Genomic DNA, 23,604 nt, shown 5'->3' with positions numbered 1-23,604 from the left:
CTATGGTTGCCTAGATTGGTTCTCAATTAGAGGCAGGTGTTTTTCATTGTCTCTGATTGGGAACCATATTTAGGCAGCCATCTTCTTTGGGTATTTCGTGGTGTTATTGTCTATCTTATGTTGCATGTTAGCAAATTGTTTATATAGCGGTCACGGTCGTCTTAATAGTTTTGTTGTTTTGGTTGAAGTGTTCTTCATTCAATAAAGAAGAATGGATTCATACCACGCTGCGCTTTGGTCCCCTCCATACGACGATCGTGACAATTAGGGTGTGGTGCCTTGCCTTAAATTACTTTCAACAAACCATAAACAACAGTGCACAAAGCCATTCCTGTCCATTAGTGTCAGGTATGTGAGAGTGTTTCCTGTAAAGTGAACTCACCTAATGGGGTTATGTGTCTCCAGGAGATGGTGGGATCTGGTTTCCCACTGGCTGTGCAGATGAGTGACACGTTGCTGCCCTCGTTTACCGTGATGTCAGATGAAATGTCATAGATCTTGGGGGGAACTGCAAAGCAAAAGAAACATAAAAGAAATGAGATTACCATTTTGAATCTTTGACCCACAGTGCACCCTCCCACTCACTTCTTTGTGATGGAAGAGTCATCAAAAAAGTGTAAAACATAACATTGAAACTGATATACACAGGGTTGGGGGAGTAACGGATTACGTGGAATCCGTTACGTTGCCAGCAAAAATATTGTAATCAGATTACAGATACTTTTGAAAAACTAGATGACAATTTAGAGGATTACTTTAAAAATCAGAAAAGATGTTTGCGAAGAAAATCGGTGACACTTCTCTGTTTTCTCAATGACATTCAAATCAGCATTGAAAAAAGGTGCAAGGTTAAGTTGTGTTTGAAGGATCGCGGGAAAGAGCAGGAATAGGCTTTTGTAGGCTACAGTCCAAGCTATGTCTTCTAATGGTGTGACTGCTGTCAGCATCCAAACATTATCCAATTTGAATAAACGCTTGGAGGTAAGGATGACAGCAGTGGTGTAGTCTACGGCGGTACGAATATCACTTATCATTGATATCTACATAGTGCATTCATTTGAATCACATTGCTGCTATCTCATTTAGCTATTTGCGCCTGGATTGTGGTTGTTGTGTATGGCTGTTCACAAACCTAAATGTGTATTTGAACCCAATAATAGTTCAATTTAAGAAGTTTAAGCTGTGTATCAATCATGGACATCATTCCAGGGTTTGAAATAACACTGTATAGCCTCAACACGGTTAAAACAATATGTTGATATCATGGATGGTCAGTCCTTGCATCCATAGCTCTGTCTATTCATCTGAGAGTGGTTACATTTCTCCAGGCCCATCCCTCAGCTTTTTACCAAACCAGAGGCGGGGCACCATTTTGTTATTGTTTCATCTGTGAATTTGCCCATTAAACAGCTGCATATTACCAAGATCACCAACAAAAAGGTAAACAATAGGCCTATAGCAAATGCAACACATGGCATTTATTTTTCACATGTATATAGTATTTTTCAGTAGTGCTCAAAGCATGCCATTCCATGAGCGCAGCATTTATTTTTAAATTTGAATCAATGATCCCAATTAGTCCTCCTTGACAACAAAATCATAATCAACATAGTAGGGCTGGCTAATAAGTCCTTAGTTTTGGGGTTATGCTCAGGTGAAATAATTTGGCTCATCTATACTTCCATATTTACTCTAGAAGATCAATAGGTAAAACATTTACTGGAATGGCTGGAATTATGATAGACTTTTTGTAATGTAAAGATATCATTTAATCGTATTATTATATGTAGTAGAAAGCGATGGGTTAGAAGAAGCCATAACCAACCGATAAAGTAAAATGTAACATCCATATATGGCCAGCTATATAACCTTCAACATTGATTTATCCTGCAATAGATGTCATTCAATTGGTAACATACATTTGTCTTCTTCTAATGACTCTTAAGGAGAAAGTAATCTAAAAGAAACAGATGACATTACTGATTTTGGGCAGTGAAATTCTTCCACACCGATCTCGACAAACCATTTCTGTGTGGACCTCACTTTGTGCATGGGGGCATTGTCATGCTGAAACAGGAAAGGGCCTTCCACAATGTCGAAAGCACAGAATCGTCTAGAATGTCATTGTATGCTGTAGTGTTAAGATTTCCCTTCAATGGAACTAAGCGGCCTAGCCCGAACCATAACTTTACAGTTGGCACTATGCATTCGGGGCAGGAACTTTCTCCTGGCATCCGCCAAACCCAGATTAGTCTGTCGGACGGTGAAGCATGGTGATCCTAGGCTTGTGTGTGGCTGCTCGGCCATGAAAATCCATTTCATGAAGTTTCTGACTAACAGTTCTTGTGCTGACGTTACTTCCGGTGGCAGTTTGGAACTGGGTAGTGAGGACAGATTATTTTTACACACTATGCGCTTCAGGGCTCGACAGTCCCGTTCTGTGGTCTTGTGTGGCCGTAGTTGCTCCTAGACCATTCTACTTCACAAAAACAACCCTTACAGTTGCCCACGGAAGTTCTAGCAGGGCGAACTGACTTGTTGGAAAGATGGCATCCTATGACGGTGCCACTATCAAAGTCACTGAGTGCTTCAGCAAGGTCATTCTACTGCCAATGTTGTCTATGAATATTGAATGGCTGTGTCCTCGATTTTATACACCTGTCAGCAAAGTGTGTGGCTGAAATAGCCGAATACACTCATTTGAAGGGGTGTCCACATACCTTTGTATATATAGTGTATATGGGGATGATACCATTACGTATGCCCTAACTGTTGATCTGGCTGTGTCAAAACTACAGTCAGATTTTATAGCTATTTAGCAGTCTTATGGCATGGGGGTAGGTGTCTCAGAGCCTGTTGGTCCAAGAGCTGATGCTCCGGTATCATTTGCCTTGGTTTTACTGATGTTGAGGGAGAGGTTGTTGTCCTGGCACCACACTGCTAAGTTTCTGACCTCCTCCCTGTAGGCCGACTCGTCGACTATGACCATTGTGTCGTCAGCAAACTTGATGATGTTGGAGTCGTGCTCAGAGTACAGGAGGGAACAAGGAGTACAGGAGGGAAGGAAGCACACACCCCTTTAAACAAGGTCGCAGGGCCAGATTACAAGGGCACATACTCAGAGCACGCGCTGCCCAGCTGGCAAGTGTCTTCACTGACATTTTCAACCTCTCCCTGACCCCGTCTGCAATACCTACATGTTTAAAACAGACCACCATAATCCCTATGCTCAAGAACGCCAAAGTAGCATGTATAAATGATCACTCCGTTCTGTAACCATGAAATGCTTTGGCTCACATCATCCCATACACTCTGGATCCACCATAATTTGCTTACTGCCCCAACAGGTCCACAGATAACGCATCTCTATTGCATTCCACACTGCCCTTTCCCACTTGGACAAAAGCCACACCTACACTACGTAAGAATGATGTTCATTGACTACAGCTCAGCCTTCGACACCATAGTCCCCTCCAAGCTCATCACGAAGGTCAGGGCCCTGGGAGTGAGCACCTCACTCTTTTGTCTGCTGAGTGGGAAAAGGTGTTGTTGTGCCCTCTTCACAACTTTCTTGGTGTGTTTGGACCATAATAGTTTATTGGTGATGTGGACACCAATGAAACTCTCTACCAGCTCCACTTCAGTCTCGTCAATGTTAATGGAGGCCTGTTCGGCCTTCCTTTTCCTACAGTCCATGATCAGCTCCTTTGTCTTGCTCACATTGAGAGAGAGAGGTTGTTTTCCTGGCACCACACTGCCAGGTCTCCTCCCTTATAGGCTGCCTCATCGTTGTCGGTGATCAGGCCTACCACTGTTGTGTTGTCAGCAAACGTAATGATAGTATTCGAGTCGTGCTTAGCCTCACAGGAGTACATGAGAGGACTAAACACGCACCCGAGAGTCCCCAGTATTGAGGATCAGCATGGAAGATGTGTTGTTGCCTACCCTTACCACCTGGGGGCGGCCCGTCAGGAAGTCCAGGATCCAGTTGGAGAGGGACGTGTTTAGTCCTAGGGTCCTTAGCTTAGTGATGAGCTTGTGGGCACTATGGTGTTGTTTTGTTGTTCACAAAATAGATGGCATCATGAGGAGGAAAAGCAACATTTCAAGATATCACTCAGGAAGTTAAAGCTTGGTCGCAAATGGGCCTTACAAATAGACAATGACCCCAAGCATACTTCCAAAGTTGTGGCAAAATGGCTTAAGGACTACAAAGTCAAGCTATTGGAGTGGCCATCACAAAGCCCTGATCTCCATGCAATAAAATATTTGTGGGCAGAACTGAAAAAGCCTGGTTCAGTTACACCAGCTCTGTCAGGAGGAATGGGCCAAAATTCACCCAACTTAATGTGGGAAGCTTGTGGAAGGCTACCCTAAACATTTGACACAAGTTAAACAATTTCATGACAATGCTACCAAATACAAATTGCGCATATGTACATTTCTGACCCACTGGGAATGTGATGAAAGAAATAAAAACTGAAATAAGTAATGGTCTCTATTATTATTCTGACATTTCACATTCTTGAAATAAAGTGGTGATCCTAAATGGCCTAAGACAGGGAATTTTTACGAGAAAAAAACGAGTTTAAATGTACCCCTGTGTTTAAATCCCCCGTGATGCTACAAAACAAATGGTACATCTCGAGTAACCGTTTAAAAATACAATTCAGGTTACTGTTGGAATCAGCTAAACTTTGATCATTGAGGTAGTAAATGAATGATAGGAAATGAAAGAGATTGGGTGTTTTGTTAGAAGTGAATGGTTCTCTGAAGAAGATAGAATGCTTTGGAATGTGTTTGATGGAGGAGAGAAGAGTGATGTGTTGATATAGGGAAGACAGATTGACATCTGTGGATTAGGTGAGGGGTGAGGTCAGTTCCCCTTAAGGGAGTAATCAGGGTTGGTATCTGGTTACCTTCTTTCCTGTGGAGCCATAAACTGTAAGGAGGAGTGTCTTAAGTAGGATACATATAAATTGTGATGTCTGAAATGTTTAGCGGTCTGATTTCAGCTGTACAGAACCTTTGGGAAAGATTAAACTTGGTTAAAGCTTCTCTAGTGTCCGTGAGTTATTTACTCTGAGAAATAAGAACCTAACAATACTGATTAAGTGCCACATAAAAAACAATTACTAATATCATATATAGCTCTGATAAGTTTTTTTTAACCTTTATTAAAAAAAATTGTCATTCGAGCCTTGAATGCTGATTGTCTGAAAGTATATCAGGGTACCACGGGTATGAAACTTTTTACTGTTCCAATTACATTGGTAACCAGGTTATAATAAAAATAAATCACCTTGGAGTCTGTGGTATAGGGCCAGTATATCACGGCAAAGGGCTGTATCCAGCCACTCCGTGTTTCTTTCCTTCCTCACATCCTTGGAATAATCACTGATCTGGCATTACTGTATTGACAAAAACAGTGTACTGAAACCTATACCAACTGTGTTAGATCAGTGACTACTACTACTAAGGAATGGAGGAATGCCGTTTACATGCCACTCTGTGTGTTGTTCAGTGGAATTCGTGTTTTGGAAATGGCTTTCTGATCAACAGATTTGGATCCAAATGGGAATAAAGTAGCACACCTTTTGTTTTACGACAGTCTTTCTGAGGCTCTGCTGAATCAATTATTGCTTGTCTGACTCATGTTTACTTGATGTGGCTCCCACTGTTGACACATCTCCTTAACGTCGGATAGCACAAATGGAAAATGTTGAGTTTGTCTGCTGATCCTATCTTGGAAGGAACCAAGACCCTCTCGCAGACGTGGCAAAGGGGTCCCAACTGTTTCAACAGAGATGTCGGGAGACAGTTTGTTGTGGAATCAACGTCACAGGTGTGACTATTTTGCATGTTTAACAATAAAACATTCCTATTGACTGATTAACGTAACTTGCGATTTTCAAATTGTGTATTTACACCCCCTTGTATCTGTGTCCCACGCGGCCGACCACAGGAAGTGATACAGTCCAGACGTATGGTGGATCATTGTTGCAACAGAGCTTATGACGAGAGCACATGGCAAATGGATTTTGTGATGTAAGTCTGAGGAAAGATGGACAACTGCCTAATGGCCTGCATCGCTGTGCCCCATTGTTTTTTGGTTTGGTTTATATGATTGTCAGATTTTAATTAGCATTGTCTTTAAGTTAAAAGTAAAGAGAAAATGGAATACAGAAATGAAGCATTCTAACTGAATTGTGAAAACAAATTGAGAATGCGTTGAAACTTGATTACTGAAACGGTGACGATTGAAAACAATTGCCTTATAAAAAATGTATGTTGAAAACTGTCCGTATTGTTGTCTGCCTCTGCTTCACTCCGCCTGCTCAACCCAGATCTAACCTGTCACTTTCCCACCTTGTGACACCAATCAAAACAATGACATCGCAGACATGATTTGATCTGAACCTTGGATGGTGACCAAATTGATCATGTCCCTCCTAACAAATATCTGGGCATTTGGATAGATGAAAAGCTGTATTTCAAAAAACATATGAGTTAATCAAAAAGCTGAGGATAAAAATAGCCTTCTATAAAAAAATAGGTCATGCCTCTAACTAAATAGTAGAAAGCAGATCATTCAGTCGACATTCCTTCCAGTCTTGGACGATGTCGACATCATCTACATGATGATGCCACTTCATTAAAGACATGCTCCGGTACTTTGGCGACTAAGAGAGTATTTTTTAAACTTCTCACTTTGGCCTGGATGTGTCAGTGTGCAGAATTAGTCTAACCTCAATTAGCCTCGAAATCCCTAGTCTGAAAGCGTCTGTTTTCTTGAAGCTGTGCTGCGCCATTTTCCCTACATGGGCCAGCCCCCTAGAAATTAGCGTTCAGCCCTCTGCATTTGAGTGACAGCTAGCAAGACGCCTGCCCAGCATTCTCCAAAGAAGTTGCAAGGTATGCCCAACGGCTGAGTGAGTGAGTGCGAGCGAGAGAGCGTACGTTTGGCTCATGAGTGCTACTTTCAGAACTACTGGCTAAAAAGTATACAAAAGTACCGGAGAATTCAACAAAAGTCGTTAGATGCAGTTTACCATAGTGTACTTAATTTTTTATCACAGGTGAAAGTTTTTGCACTCATCACTGCTTTCTCTATTAGAAAGTAGTATGGCCCCTTGCTCCTCTCCTCCCCTACGGGTGCTGAATCGCGCCTCTGCTTGCTCAGCATTTTGTGGCCACGGCCTGTCTTTCCTCCCTTCTTCCCGTCCCTCACTTCCTGCTGAATGCGGAACGAGGAAGAGCTCAGTTTTGTTTGTTTGGAAAGTTTGTTGTTTGAAAGTGTATTGGAAAGTTCTTGGTAGCTAGCTAGCTTCTTAGTTTGGATCTCGTGACACAGTTGGCATCAGTGGCTGGGACTGCTTGTCATTTCCCAGTCATCCTGCCGACCAATGACAGGTCTGAAGAGCTATTTGGTGTCGCAGCTAGCCTAGCAGCACATCAAGCTAGCGGGGTTTTCTTGAACGCAGCCTGCGACATGGTTAGCCATTGTGGCTTGGACTGCAAATTGTCCTGGATTTGTGGCTGTCTAGATCCCTGCAGTTTATTGTTTTCAATCCTCCCCCTGACCTGCCCTGTCTGGAACTGTGAGGACTAACAGCGTAACCTACGTTGTTAACTACCATGACAAAGACCAAAGCCGGCAGGAGTACCGTTGAGGACAGTGGTGTCTCTCTATCACACATGAAGGATATTTTAAACAAAAAAAAGAGACCTACAAGCAGCTGTTACAACAACAACAAAATAGCTTCAAGTCTTTTGTCCAAATACTTGTGGATTCTACTAACAAAATAATGGACGACCTGACTAGAGAGGTCCAAGACCTGAAGAACAGTTTGCAGTTCTCCCAGGGTCAGCTTGATGAGTTGACTGTAAGTCATTGAGAGAGGACATCAGTTCTGTGTGAATCCATGATAACAATGCCGGATAAATCTCGAGGGACAATCAAGGTGGAACAACGTGGTTGTGGATGGAATGCGGAACAACATGGTTGTGGACGGAATTGCAGAATCTCCACACGAGACCTGGACGGAGTCTGATGACAAAGTGAGGGAAATGATCTCTGAGAAATTGAAGACATACGACAGGAGGATTGGGGTGGAGCGCACCCAAGGGACTGAAAAACCCACCACCGGCCCAGGTGACAGACCCAGGCCAATAGTGGTCAAGATCCTGAGGTTCAAGGACTAAGTAGCTGTTCTGAAAACAGACTTGAACTTTGAGAGGAACTTATATCTTCCTCAACAGGGACTATCCTGAAGCTGTGCACCAGAAGAGGAAAGAACTGATCCCAGCCATGAAAGCTGCCAGAGCGCGTAGTGTCATTGCTTACATCCGTTATGACAGGCTCACTGTCCACACTCCCTCCCAAAAGCCTGGAAGGGATGAGAGAGCCAAGCTTATGGGTTCGTAGCTTCAACCCTATAGCACACAACCACACACACCAATTTATTAATGGACTGCTGAATCTATATATTTTTTCTCTTGCTTTGTTTGCTTTTCTCAGTATTATGTCTATCTCCGATAAGCTACCCAGGAAAGGGCTGAAAATAGCCCATATTAATATATGTAGCCTTAGAAATAAGGTTCATGAACTCAATAACAAGCTAACATTAGATAACATTCATATATTAGCCATTTCTGAGACTCACTTAGATAATTAATTTGATGATACAGCAGTAGCAATACAAGGATATAACATCTATAGAAGAGACATAAATGCTTATGGGGGAGGTGTTGTTGTATATATTCAGAGCCATATCCCTGTAATTTATTTTATTTATTCGTTATTTTACCAGGTAAGTTGACTGAGAACACATTCTCATTTGTAGCAATGACCAGGGGAATCATTACAGGGGAGAGGAGGGGGATGAATGAGCCAATTGTAAACTGGGGATTATTAGCTGACCGATGGTTCAAGGGCCAGATTGGGATTTAGCCAGGACACCAGGGTTAACACCCCTACTCTTACGATAAGTGACATGGGATCTTTAATGACCTCAGAATCAGGACACCCGTTTAACGTCCCATCCGAAAGACAGCCCCCTACACAGGGCAGGGATAAAAAAAAAAAAATTGACCAGAGGAAAGAGTGCCTCCTACTGGCCCTCCAACACCACTTGCATCTGGTCTCCCATCCAGGGACTGACCAGGACCACCCCTGCTTAGCTTCAGAAGGAAACCAGCAGTGGTATGCAGGGTGGTATGCTGCTGGTAATGATTAGAGAAGATCTTATGTCAAGTGTTATTGAAGTGTTGTGGTTGCAAGTTCACTTGACACGTCTAAAGACATATGTTGGGGTGCTGCTATAGGCCACCAAGTGCTAGCCGTCAGTATCTACATAATATGTGTGGAATGCTTGATAGTGTATGTTATGTAAAAAGAGAGGTCTACTTTCTTGGTTGACCTGAATATTGACTGGTTTTCATCAAGCTGTCTGCTCAAGAGGAAGCTTCTTACTGTAACCAGTGCCTGTAATCTGGTTCAGGTTATTAATCAACCTACCAGGGTGTTTACAAACAACATGTATCGATCACATTTTCACTAATACTGTAGAACATTGTTTTAAAGCTGTATCCGTACCCATTGGATGCAGTGATCACAGTATAGTGGCTATATCCATGTAAGCAAAAGTTCCAACAGCTGGGCCTAAAATAGTGTATAAGAGAGCATACAAAAGACATTGTGACTTATGTGGATGATGTTAAATATATTTGTTGGTCTGATGTGATTAATGAGGAGCATCCAGACACTGCACTTGATGTATTTATGAAATTGCTTCTTTCAATTATTGATAAACATGCACCTATTAAGTAACGGACTGGTAGAACTGTTAAGGAACCATGGATTGATGAGGAATTGAAAAACTGTATGGTTGAAAGAGATGGGGCAAAATGAGTGGCTAATAAGTCTGGCTGCACATCTGACTGGCTTACTTACTGCAAATTGAAAAATTATGTGACTAAACTCAACAAAAAGAAGAAGAAACTGTATTATGAAACCAAGATAAATGATATAAAGAATGATGGAAAAAGCTTTGGAGTATTTTAAATTAAATTATTGGCAGAAAGACATTCAACTCCATCTTTCATTAAATCAGATGGCTTATTCATCATGAGACCATTTGATGTTGCCAATTATTTTAATGATTATTTCATTGGCAACATGGGCAAACTTAGGCAGGAAATGCCAACAACAAACAGTGAGCAATTGTATTCATGCATTAAAAAAAATATTAAAGAAAAGCATTGCAAGTTTGAATTGCGTAAAGTTAGTGTGGGAGAGGTGGAAACATTGTTATCGATCAACAATGAAAAACCTCCTGGCATTGACAACTTAGATGGAAAGCTACTGAGGATGGTAGCTGACTCTATAGCCATTCCTATCTGTCATATTTTTAATCTGAGCCTAGAGGAAAGTCTTTGTCCTTAAGCCTGGACGGAAGCCAAAGAAGTGTCCCGCTACCCAAGAGGGGTAAAGCGACCTTTACTGGTTCTAACAGCAGACCTATAAGCTTGCTGCCAGCTCTTAGCAAACTCTTGGAAAAAAACGTGTTTGACCAAATACAATGCTATTTGTCTGTAGATAAATTAACAACAGACGTTCAGCATGTTTAAAGAGAAGGGCACTCAACATGTACTGCACTGACACAAATGGCTGATGACTGGTTGAAAGAAATGTTGTTTGTGGGAGCTGTTCTGTTAGATTTCAGTACAACCTTTGATTTATTGACCATAACCTATTGTTGAAAAATTGTATGTGTTATGGCTTTCAACCTCTGCCATATCGTGGATTCAGAGCCATTTTTCTAATAGAACTCAAAAGCTTCTCTAATGTCAAACATGTAAAGTGTGATATACTGCAGGGCAGCTCTCTAGGCCCTGTACTCTTTTCTATTTTTACCAATGACCTGCCACTGGCGTTAAACAAAGCTTGTGTGTCCATGTATGCTGATGATTCAACCATGTACGCATCAGCAACCACAGCTAATGAAGTCACTGAAACCCTTAGCAAAGAGTTGCAGTCTGTTTTGGAATGGGTGGCCATTAATAAACTGGTCCTGAACATCTCCAAAACTAAGATCATTGTAATTGGTACAAATCATTCCTTAAGTTCTAGACCTCAGCTAAATATGGTAATGAATGGTGTGGCTGTTGAACAAGTTGAGGAGACTTCAGATTGTAAACTGTCATGGTCAAAACATATAGATTCAATGGTTGTAAAGATGGGGAGAGGTCTGTCCGTAATAAAGAGATGCTCTGCTTTTTTGACACCACACTCCAAAAAGCAAGTTCTGCAGTCTAGTTTTGTCTAATCTTGATTATTGTCCAGTCGTGTGGTCTCGTGCTACAAGGAAATACCTAGTTAAGCTGAAGCTGACCCAGAACGGAGTGGAACGTTTAGCTCTTAATTGTAATCAGAGGGCTGATAGAAACACTATGCATGTCCGTCTCTCTTGGCTAAGAGTTGAGGAGACTGACTGCATCACTTCTTAAAAAAAACATTAAAAAAAAACATTAATGTGATGAAAATCCCAAATTGATTGCATAGTCAATTTACACACAGCTCTGACACACACACTTATCCCACCAGACATGCCACCAGGGGTCTTTTCATAGTCCCCAAATCCAGAACAAATTCAAGAAAGCATACAGTATTATATAGAGCTCTTATTGCATGGAACTTCCATCCAACTCATATTGCTCAAATAAACAGCAAACCTGGTTTAAAAAAAACAGATAAAACAACCTCTCACGGCACAACACATCTCCCCTATTTGACCTAGATAGTTTGTGTGTATGCATTGATATGTAGTCTACATGTGCCTTAAAAAAATGTATGTAGTTCTGAGTTGTTCTAGTTCATTGATGTTCGGTATTATGTCATTTGGTATTATGTTTCATGTTTTGTGTGGACCCCAGGAAGAGTAGCTGCTGCTTTTGCAACAGCTAATGGGGATCCTAATAAAATACAAATTACCTCTTTGACGTCTCATAGGTCCAGACATTGTTACTAACCTATAGATGTAAAAAAATACTGTACCATAGCCAGTCACAGGGATGGCACTTTTTTCTTTAGCCTCTATATTGACAAATGCCATGGTAGCATGAGTGCATCTTTAGCTAGTAATGCTGGTTGCTCACAAATGGGTAATGTGTCAAATATGGTCCATTTAAGAGCACCATATACCCATAATAGAATTGAAAGCTTGAAATATGTTGCATGTACCACTAGAGGACGATGGGAACCTGCAGACAATGCATGAACTCAAACTATGTTAATACAGTTCAGTGGGTTTGAGTGGGAGTGTGAATAGCTTGGAGGGCCTCCATAGCTTTTCACTCAACATACTGTGTAGTCATAAACAGCAAGAAAGGTTAACACCAGTACAGAGCACACTCCTTTACGTTCCATTGAGCATATAATGATTGAAAAACATGATTTAATCTCCAACCCGGGGGGATTCTCTCTTATTTCATCTGGTTTTTTGCAGCTCTGTTGTTTTGATTATCCTCTAAACTCCCTGGACACCATTTACTTCAAAGGCTACAGAGAGCGGTGGCTTTAAGATGCGAGTTTCTCCAAAACAATGGAGGAGGCCTTGACAATGCCACCCCACCATCCTTGCAACGAAACAAAAAAAAAACATTCTAACCCCTTCCCAGTCCCCTCCGAGTCGACTTGTTGTTTTCTTTACGTGGTAATTCATTAACGGCTGTGTGATTGTCGTGTTTGCCCATTCCACTCTAATTTCGATTCTACAGCCCTGCGGGAGGTGGTGAGACGAAGCTGCCACAGCTGATCGGGACGGCATCATCTCCTTTCCCCAGCCCGGAGTGAATAAATAAGCCTCTAATGACGCCACCTTGAATTACTGAAACGCTTACAGCTGCACTATTAAAATGCAGGGCTTTCTCCACAGCAAAGTGGAATACACGTCTTTACATAAATTCTGACAGGTTCTGACTACTGCCACCAAATTGCAGGACCCCATTACTATACACCTACTGCCAACTCACATTCCAATTACTGCACAGGGGAAGCCATGCCTCCTGTCATAATGCTCACTACCATGGGCAAAGGGAGGAGAGGAGCAAAGGAAAAATAAATCCCCTTTTCGCCTAATTTATTCATATATTATTTTGTTTTCCATTTTCTGCATGGATAAATGAAACCAACACTGCACAATCATAATAATGTCTAAATACACTAATGTAATACCATTACAGGGCACATATACTTACATGATTGAGGGAGGAAGTCCATTGATCAAGAAAAGTCTAATTTGGGTACTTTTGAAAAATATTTTTGGGGCTGTACTCAATAACTGACAAAGAAAAACTTTGGGTTCATACCCTTGAAATCCTCATATTATGGTTATCCAAATATGTTCCAAATTACCAGTTGTTAAAGATGACATTGATATAGGCCTAAATGAAAAACCTAAAAAGGTACAGTTCCACTGGCTTAGCCAGTTAATATACACCTCAGTTAGAGACAGTTTCTACATATTCCTACAGGTATTCAATTCCCTCTCCGTGCTGCGGGCTGTAAAAAAAATCCCTTAATTAGGTGTCAGACACGGAAACTAAACATACAGACTGACAGATTATATTACCCAAAGGGATTACCTCCATTTGCAATGTCAAAGTATTCACAGATAATACACTGTACTTAACTTTAGAAGAAATTGGTCGAAGTTGAAAAAAATGCTTTCATTGGTAGCCAATTTATTTAAATAAAATTATAAAACTTGGTTGAATAATGTGTCTAAAATCCCCTAGTTTGTTTTCTTGTGTCTAACTTTCTTCTAAATATAGCCCTCCAGGTGTAGTCCATCTTCCCCATTATCCCCTGAGTATTTATACCTGTGTTCTCTGTTTGTCTATGGCCAGTTTTTCAGGTCTTACCAGCGAGCTTTCCCATTTTCCTGTTTCTCAAGTGTTTGTTTCCTAGTTTTCCCAGTTATGAACCTCTGCCTGCCCTGACCCCGTCCTGCCATCCTATACCTGCCTGACTCTGACCTAAACTGAACCTTTGCCTGTCCTCAACCTGGCCTTTACCATGTGTTATAATAAATAATTGAGAACTGTACTATCCACCTCCTGTGTCTGCATGTGGGTCATATCCTGAGACGTGATACCATGAAATAATGTGGTGAAGATCAGTTATGTAGAAAAATATGTTTAGGGGTGTCGGGTAATGCAAATATAAATCCTAACAATGCTGATGTTGAGATGCATTTCCACCATTCGCCATAATAAAATGTGCATAAACAGTGTTTTGGTGCATTTAAACTGCACCACATCCCTGATATTTGTTAAACACTGTCAACCCTCTTCCATGTTACTTTATCTCTCGAAATGATATCTATACTTTTTGGCTGAAAAACACAAACTAATAATAAAAAGCAATACATGTTCAGAGACATATAGATGTTTTAATTTATTTGAGCCTAGAAGCAATGGTAGAAGTGGAATGAATGTGAGAGAGGGGGCAAAATATAAAACCTCATCAACGATGATTTGCTGATCAGATATCTGTCTTAGACCGTCAGTATTGCTCTCCAGTTTTGTGATGAAACAAAGGTGTGGTTGAATTTATTCTGCCACAGTGTTATATCTTATTGTCTCGGCCTTAGGCCTAAATATCACGGTGGCAAGGCATATGAACTAACAGGTTATAAAGCAAAGAATGCAATTATCATTAAAAAAAGGTTGTAATATGCTTTTTTGTCTGGCTTGGCCTCCCAGCGATTTTAACCATGCACCGCTATTGGAGTGGTCTGAGAGGGGAGGGGAAAACTGAAAACTAGTTGTTATTGGCAGAGAGGTTCGTAGCTTTCTTTCTTACTGATGTCACCAGGTAGGCAAAAACACCATCCCACCAAACTTACATTTTAGGCGGTGTTTTCAAACAGCTCTAACACTAAAAGGACATTATCATAATTTTCACAATTTCACAGTATTATTTCAACGTACTAGTGTCGAAACATAAATAAAAAACAGGTAAATCATGTTTTTGACTGCACTGGGCTTAAGTTTATACTACAAGTTAAAAACATCAACACAATAGAAAGGATACATTTATTGTTTGGTCCTTTTTCACAAGTGATACTGACAGACTATGAAAAGCCAACTGACATTTACTTCTGAGGTGCTGACCTGCTGCACCCTCGACAACCACTGTGATTATTATTATCTGACCCTGCTGGTCATCTATCAACATTTGAACATCTTGGCCATGTTCTGTTATAATCTCCACCCGGCACAGCCAGAAGAGGACTGGCCACCCCTCATAGGCTGGTTCCTCTAGGTTTCTTCCTAGGTTCTGGCCTTTCTAGGGAGTTTTTCCTAGCCACCATGCTTCTACACCTGCATTGCTTGCTGTTTGGGGTTTTAGGCTGGGTTTCTGTACAGCACTTGTGACATCATCTGATGTAAGAAGGGCTTTATAAATAAATGTGATTGATTTGATTGATACAGACCACAAGTACAGGTTTAGATGTCATTATTTATCATGTGCAGTAGGGACCTCAAAAGTAATGCTTTACTTCTCCTTACATTACCTTGATTCAAAATACTGCCTGTGACCTTTACTTGAGACCTACATGCACGCATAAGGCCCATCTTATTAGCAGTCTTTCTCGCACTTCATGTATTTACCATGTATTACCTCCAATATTAACACATAGCCCAAAGGATTGTTATTATTACCATTGGTCTGAATTAGCCAAACTTGGGAAAAACTCTTGAAATCCCACATAACAGATGGGGAAAGGTGTTAAATTGGAGCACTCATTCCCAGAAGTGCCCACTTTTGCATTTTCAAAGAGAAGAAAAGAGGACTTCTGCATAGCATAGTTGGTAAGAGATTGTTTAGGAGCGAATACAAATAGGTAAAATTCTAGTGCATGTTTCCATATACACATTATCCAAAGGACATACTGCTATAATGGTATCATTATGCCTGATGGATCCTTCGATTCATTCAGAGTATTAATGTATCCAAGTGTTGGAAGTTTTTGCCTGGAGGGTCAACTCAAGAGTGTGCCATTTGAGGAGCCCATTAAAAATATAATGTCAAAGCTATGCCTGCTGAGTAATAGTAAGATCACAGCAGTTTTAACACAACATTTGTTGTTTATTAATTCATTTGATACAGGGACTCACCCTGAACTGAATAACTCTATTCTTTCTAAATGTGTCCAGTTGGCCTCCGCATTGGATTTGTAGTTCCTATCTTGTTTTGTAAATGCCCTTGTTTTATTTTAGCAACTGTATCACAGTAATGTCACGCCCTGACCTTAGAGAGCTTTTTATGTATCTATTTTGGTTTCGTCAGGTTGTGATTTGGGGTGGGGATTCTATGTTATTTTTCTATGTTTTGTATTTTGGCCGGGTATGGTTCTCAATCAGGGACAGCTGACTATCGTTGTCTCTGATTGGGAACCATGCTTAGGTAGCTTTTTCCCTCCTATGTTTTGTGGGTAGTTGTTTTCTGTTTAGTGTTCTTCACGTGACAGGACTGTTTCGGTTTCGTGTATCCATTTGTTATTTTTGTTTAGTGTTCAGTTCAATAAAAGTCATGAACACGTATGATGCTGCGCTTTGGTCCTCTTCCTTCAACAGCCGTTACAGAACTACCCACCACCAACGGACCAAGCAGCATGGTATGGAGGAGCAGAGGGTTCAGAACTCCTGGACATGGGAGGACATATTGGCCGGAAAGGGACCCTGGAGACAGGCTGGGGAATATTTGAGGCAAGTGAGCGAAGCAGGCACGAGAGGCAACCCCCAAATTGTTTGGGGGGAGGGGGCACACGGGGACATTGGCGGAGTCAGGCTATAGACCTGAGCAAACTCCCCGTGCTTACCGGAAGCAGCATGGTACTGGACAGGCACAGTGTTATGCGGTAAAGTGCATGGTGTCTCTAGTGCGTGCTCATAGCCCGGAGCGCTATATGCCAGCCCCCCGCAAGTGCCATGCGAGAGTGGGCATCCAGCCAGGGCGGATTGTTGCAGCTTAGCGCGCTTGGTCTCCAGTGAGCCGTTTCGGCCCAGGGTATCATGCGCCGGCTCTGCACACTGTGTCTCCGGTGTGCTGGGACTGTTCAGTTCGTCCTATGCCTGCGCTCCGCCCGTGCCGGGCTAAAGTGGGCATGGAGCCAAGTGGAGAGGTGCAAGTGGTAAGCACCAGATCTCCAGTGCTCCCCCACAGGCCGGTTCGACCTGTGCCTTCACTCTGGAGGGGCCGGGCTAAAGTGGGCATTCAGCCTGGAGGAGTGGTGCCAAGGCTGTGCACCAGAGCTCCAGTGCTCCCCCAAAGCCCTCGAGTCCGGAGCCTTCCGAGTCGCCCTCCAGTCCGGAGCCTTCCGAATCGCCCTCCAGTCTGGAGCCTCCATCGACGCCCTCCAGTCCGGAGCCTCCAGCGGTGCCCCCCAGTCCGGAGCCTCCAGCGGCGCCCTCCAGTCCGGAGCCTCCAGAGGCGCCCTCCAGTCCAGCCCCCAACAAGTGTGCCCAGTCCGGGGCCCGCAATGAGGGTGCCCAGTCCGGGGCAGGCTACAAGGTCCCTAGTCCAGGGTCTACGTCCCGCACCAGAGCCACCACCGTGCAGAAATGCCCACCCAGACCCTCCCCTATAGGTTCAGGTTTTGCGGCCAGAGTCCGCACCTTTGGGGGGGTGGGCATTCTATGTTATTTTTCTATGTTTTGTATGTCTTTGTTTTGGCCGGGTACGGTTCTCAATCAGGGACAGCTGACTATCGTTGTCTCTGATTGGGAACCATACTTTGGTAGCTTTTTCCCCTCCTATGTTTTGTGGGAAGTTGTTTTCGGTTTAGTATTCTTCACCTGAGAGGACTATTTTGGTTTCTGTATTCACTTTGTTATTTTTGTTAAGTGTTCAGTTCAATAAAAGTCATGAACACTCACCACGCTGTGCTTTGGTCCGATTCCTCCTCATCCGAAGATGACACCCGTGACAAGTAAGCACCTTTCTCAGGAGATTCACAACAGATGCACTTGGTAAGCAAACACTGAAGCTAAATAAGTAGCCACAAATTCAGTTACCTTACCCTGGCGTTATATTGCTTTTTACAACCCATTAAATTGCCTACTTCTGAGCTTTAAACAACAATTTTGTTTGTATTGCTGTACATTCTGTCACCTGGCCTACCACTGGCTGTGGCCTGATACTTGTAAATAAGAGAAGCTGCAAGGAGAGAGGAAGGAAACAGTGAGGATTACATGTCACTTCAATAAAAATGTATACAACAAATGGCTCTCGTTTTTTTATCAAGTGCATTGATCTCCTCAATAGGCATACACAACTTTGATTGGGTATTCGGGTAAGTCATTACAATGATTGATCATAGGATTAATTATAAAGGTTATTGAATAAGAAAGTCTGACAAGCATCGACATCAAGAATGTAGAGTTTGACGGAAGATATAAGTGAGAACGGCAACTGTGCAAAAGAAGTGCAACTTTGAGCAAGTTCAGTGACTATTTAGTCATGAGTTTATGATAATGTTCCTGTCATGACTTAATGATGCACACATAACATGCTTCCACAAATGTCACAACTTATACATGTGTTGAGTAATTACAGATGAAGGGTAACGATGCAGAAAGTGTGATTCCGAACGAGCCCGATGGAAATGTCATGCACTTCTGAGTATTTCTCAAATTTAATAAAAATCAATTGATGAAAATGAACTTTTGGAAACATCTTGCAAGAGAGGCAATTACTCTAGAACGTAGATTCCACACTGGCATGTCATTTTAAGATAAGGTATCATCCACTTATGGAAATTGTGCCTAATTTATTCATGGTAATCAGTGTCTCTCCCCAGCATCTCTCTGACGATAAACACAATTATTTTACGAGGGGGCCACTCTCTTTTCATCTTCAAAGCTGATAACCATGGCTTTTCAATTACATGTATAAGCCAATACGTATTTTGAGTTAAGTGAAGTGATTTTGAGATGCTTTGAAAATACAAAAAGAAGACAAAGCAAATGGCAGACGGGTGAGAGCATACTCTCTATCTTTACGATACTCTTTCCCTTTCGAAATATCAGCTTGTGACCACATTATACCGTTGCTGGGTGATATACAGTAGCATCACGGCACATTGTGTTTGCTGGAACATTTGATGGGGAGAATATTGGCTTTGCTCAAGACAGAAGCTGGGGTCATGATTAATTGTGGACGCAAGGTTGGCAGCAGACACACAGTGCCTTCAGAAAATATTCATATCCTTAGATTTTTTCCATTTTTTTTGTGTTACAGCCTGGTTTTAAAATGGATTATATTGAGATTTTTTGTCACTGGCCTACACACAATACCCCATAATGTCAAGGTGGAATTAGATTTTAGGCATTCACAGCTTACATTTTTAAATGCATTTTGTCGCATTTTACTGTGAAATTAACCTTGCACTGTTATACATAGATGCCATTTTTCTACATTTGACAGGTGAACTTAATTAAAGGCTACTGTAGCACAAAAAGCACACCCTTGTCACACCCTGACCTTAGTATTCTTTGTTTCCTTTATTATTTTGGTTAGGTCAGGGTGTGACGAGGGTGATATGTGTTTTTGTCCTATCTAGGGTTTTTGTATGTTCATGGGGTTGTTTCTAGTCTAGGTGTTTTTATGTCTATGGTTGCCTAGATTGGTTCTCAATCAGAGGCAGCTGTTTATCGTTGTCTCTGATTGGGGACCATATTTCCTTGGGTATTTGGTGGGTTATTGTCTATGTGTAGTTGCCTGTGTCAGCACTCAGTTTATATAGCTTCACGTTTGTTTTGTTGTTTTGTATAGTTTGTTAAGCCCAGTACAAACGTTTCGCAAACAGTAACTGCTCCCAGGTAAAATGCTATACTGTGGAGTCTGGGGAGTTTCAAATAACCAATGTGGGTTGGTATCTATGAATGCATGAGTTCATCCTGACATAAAAACATCAAGACCAAAGGAAGGTCAAAAGTACAGATGCTGAATGCAGAAACCATTCCCATCCAACCAGTGTGCATATGTATCACTGATATTTTGTTTATAGCCTACCAGAGAGCAAAATGATTATAGATCACAGAATTTGAATCTCATGTCTAGTCTAGTTGTCTTGACTGAGGCATATGCATACAACGGGCATACAATATGCTAATGGTTTGAATACATGTCTTTGCTGTTCTCCAAAACACCAACTTGTATTATTGTCACAAATTAACCACAATAAATGTTGAACAACAGTAGTTTCACACCTGCTGAATTTGGGATTCAGACACAAACTCCAGGAGCTTTCAGTATCCAGACATGGAGACCACAGGTCAGTTGAAACATCTTAATGAAGTACACTGAAACACTGCTGTTTTCTCTCTAACCAGCCTCTATCTCTCCAGAGAAAAGGGACACATGCAAACAGAGTCTCTAACCTTTGTCACCCACTATTTTAATTAGCCCGAGCTAATGGCAGCCATTTCTGTGAGGACTCACAATATCATTTTGGAGAGCAGACATAAACACGTACGCACATGCATGCAGGCACACACTCGCATGCAAGCACGTACAAAAACACACACGCAGTACACATATGCACATGCATACAGACACGCACTTGCATGCATTCACATACACACATGCAGACGCACACAATGTAAAAGGCGATGAGGCCTATAAGTCAGTGGATCTCAAACTTCTCCTCAGTGACCCCAAGATGTTTCCCAATTTTGTTGTGGCATTGAACTAGCTCACCTGATTCAACTAGTCAAGATATTGATGATTTGATGACAAGTTGAATCAGGCGACTGTGGGTCCCCGGGGAGAGTTTTGAGAACCACTGCTAAAAGAAAGTAAGAACTGTAAATGTCAAGGGCTTTGATGGCAAATGTGTTCCTTCTGGGGAGACACAAACACATGCAGACAGACAGAGACACACACACACAATGTGGCACTACAGTACAAGCCAGGTTGTCTTGTGGTAGGTTAGTAATGTCATGAAATAGTAACACTCTTAGTGATTGCAATTCTTGCAACAAGTGTTGCTATAACCTCTAATTTACTTCATTTAGGTGTTTGTTTTCGTCATGGTACAGTAATTACATTTGTATGTATTGTTTTTATTTAAATGTATTTTAACAGGGAAAACCCATTGAAACGAAGGCCTCTTTAAAAGGGAGCCCTGCACACATTCATACAAATTCACAATATTTACAATTTCAACACAATAAAAATATATTTACAAGCAATTTAAATGGGACGTTCACCCAAAACACTTCTGGGCCCTTTATAACACTTGCCTGGTGGTTTGTCAGTACCCCAGACGTTTTTAGGTCCATTGGGATTCGATTAATCTGGCCCGTGTGCCCAGGTAGGTGTGTTTTGCACCAGATGACGTTTTAGAACAGGGAGACGTCCCAGTAATGAGTAAGATTCTGTGGGAAGATCTCATTGCATACTCCTCGTCTCCTTCTCAAAACACATTGGATGAGAAAGCGTCCTCTGGTTTCTGGTTTCCTCTGGATGCAATTGGTATCTTCCCTGTGTTTTACATAACACCACGGTTCTCAAACCTTGTACATAGAGAGCTATCGTCGTATAGGTTTTCAATCCAACCCAACAACCCAATATTGTTTAATAATAACATTCAATTCTTGAGAAAAACCCCAGACGTTTTTAACAACAATGTAATTTCTTGAAAATGTTATTCGTATAAGATGCTATGAGCCTCCTCAACTTCCTGGAATCCAATGTCGCTGCTGATGGGGTCAGGGTAGTTGGATGTAACTGCTGCCACCACAGAGGCTGGGAGTACCCATTTTTTTGGCCTCGACCTAGATGATCTCCCCTCAGCATCCACTCCATGGTTATACGATAAGAGACCCGTCTGTATTGTCTAGAGAGACAGAAAATAAATACATGACAATGTTATATACAACAATCAAGAAAATATATAGACCTATGTCTATACAACATAAAATATAACAGGCTCAGGGATCATTAAGCATATTAATTTATAAGCCGTATGGATGATGGCACAATACATTTAGATAATTTAGCAGACGATCTTATCCGGAGTGACTAACAGGAGCAGTTAGGACTAAGTGCATTGCTCATGGGCACAAAGACAGATGTTTCACCTTGTCTGCTCGGGGATTAGAACCAGCAACCTTTTGGTTTCTGGCCCAAAACCTTAATCAAGAGGCTACCTGCCTGATGGCTCTCATGGTGTTTATACTTGAAGACTGTATAGACAACTCCTTGTTCAAAGGGTGATAGTGGTTTGTCTTCCTCTTGTGTGTAGGTATACAGGCTAGTTAGGAGATTATTTGTAGAAAAGCTAGACTGGCAGTTACAAACAACATGTTCTTCTCTACTGCTACTATTGATTGTATACTTCTTATACTGTTTGGTAATATAAATTGTTTATGTAGGCCCATATTATATTTCTATGGCGAGCATCCACTCGTTCTAGACACTGGTTAACTAGCCAGAATGTCATCATTGTCAGACAAACTTGAAGGGGAATACAGTAGCCAGTTACATTATGGGGTTTAGGCAGGATACTAAAAAATACAATTGGAAGGGTGCAATTAGGTAGGTTATATATTTTTCATGTTAGAGAGTAATACAAATATTGTGTGAGTAATATTAGCCAAAACACTTACACTTCAGAGAGCTTCCCATTTGGACCGTCAGGTGTGGCACGTCGTTTCAAGTTGATCCTGGGCATTCTGAAGATAGTCTCCAACAAACCAGGATTGATATGAGATAAGAAATCTAAGTGTTTAATTACACACAGGCCATCTTCTTCTGCATCGTCAGTCTGATGTTCTTCCTCCTCCATTATTGGAATAAGCTGGTCCCATTCTTGACAGCTTGTCTGTTGGTAGAGGTTGGCATCTCCCGCAACTGCACCACCAGTCACTGTGCGTTCTGGGAAGAGCCTGTGTTTCCTCGACATCTGCTCGCTCCTGTCTCTCTCCAGCTCATTTCTCTAAGTCAGCCCGCAAATGGAACAACACAGCCTCAGTATCATCCGTCTCAAACCGATATGGCACAACAGAATCATTCTAAAAATGAGGCCGGCCTCCAATTTCCTCTTCGTCCTCGTGATCTGACATTCTTTACTCTAATTTGACGAGTACAGCAAATACTGTGAGGGAGTGAGAACAGAAAATTATTGTTTACATCCTTCAACCACGCCCACCTCGGATGTCCCGACCAAGGTACTGACTTGCGGCGTGCATTCATCTACTTCCTGGATTTCAATATGGAAATAACAAAATACATTGCGTAAAACTATGCCTACTAAAATAAGTTAGCTGAAAAATTGCGCGGAGAACGTCATTACAAGGACTATTGTGGTAATGGGAGTTCAGAGCAGTGTGTTCGGAGTTTCTATGGGGACGGCGGGCGTAGAATCAGCTTATTACATACATCTAAATACTCAAGCAATGGACCTAAAAACTGTCTGGGGTACTGACAAACGACCAGGTGAGTTTTATAAAGGGCCCAGAAGTGTTTTGGGGTGAACTTCCCCCTTAAGGAAAGTATTTTATAAAACACAATCATGAGAAACAAAT

General features: G+C 41.7%; 1 protein-coding gene across 4 annotated transcripts in view; it reads right to left on the bottom strand.

Annotated features, from left to right (window-relative positions):
- negr1 (neuronal growth regulator 1) overlaps positions 1-23,604 on the bottom strand; it is a 339,493-nt gene that overhangs the window by 172,347 nt on the left and 143,542 nt on the right. For all 4 annotated transcript variants that reach the window (XM_035774613.2, XM_035774610.2, XM_035774612.2 and 1 more), the window contains exon 3: positions 383-508. In XM_035774613.2, coding sequence (XP_035630506.1) covers positions 383-508 — 126 coding nt within the window. The remainder of the gene's footprint in view (positions 1-382; positions 509-23,604) is intronic.

The sequence above is a fragment of the Oncorhynchus keta genome, chromosome 8 (assembly GCF_023373465.1).
Source record: "Oncorhynchus keta strain PuntledgeMale-10-30-2019 chromosome 8, Oket_V2, whole genome shotgun sequence".
In the NCBI taxonomy this organism is placed as follows: domain Eukaryota; kingdom Metazoa; phylum Chordata; class Actinopteri; order Salmoniformes; family Salmonidae; genus Oncorhynchus; species Oncorhynchus keta.
The sequence above is the reverse complement of the archived record's forward strand: the minus strand, read 5'-3'. Positions and strand labels throughout refer to the sequence as shown.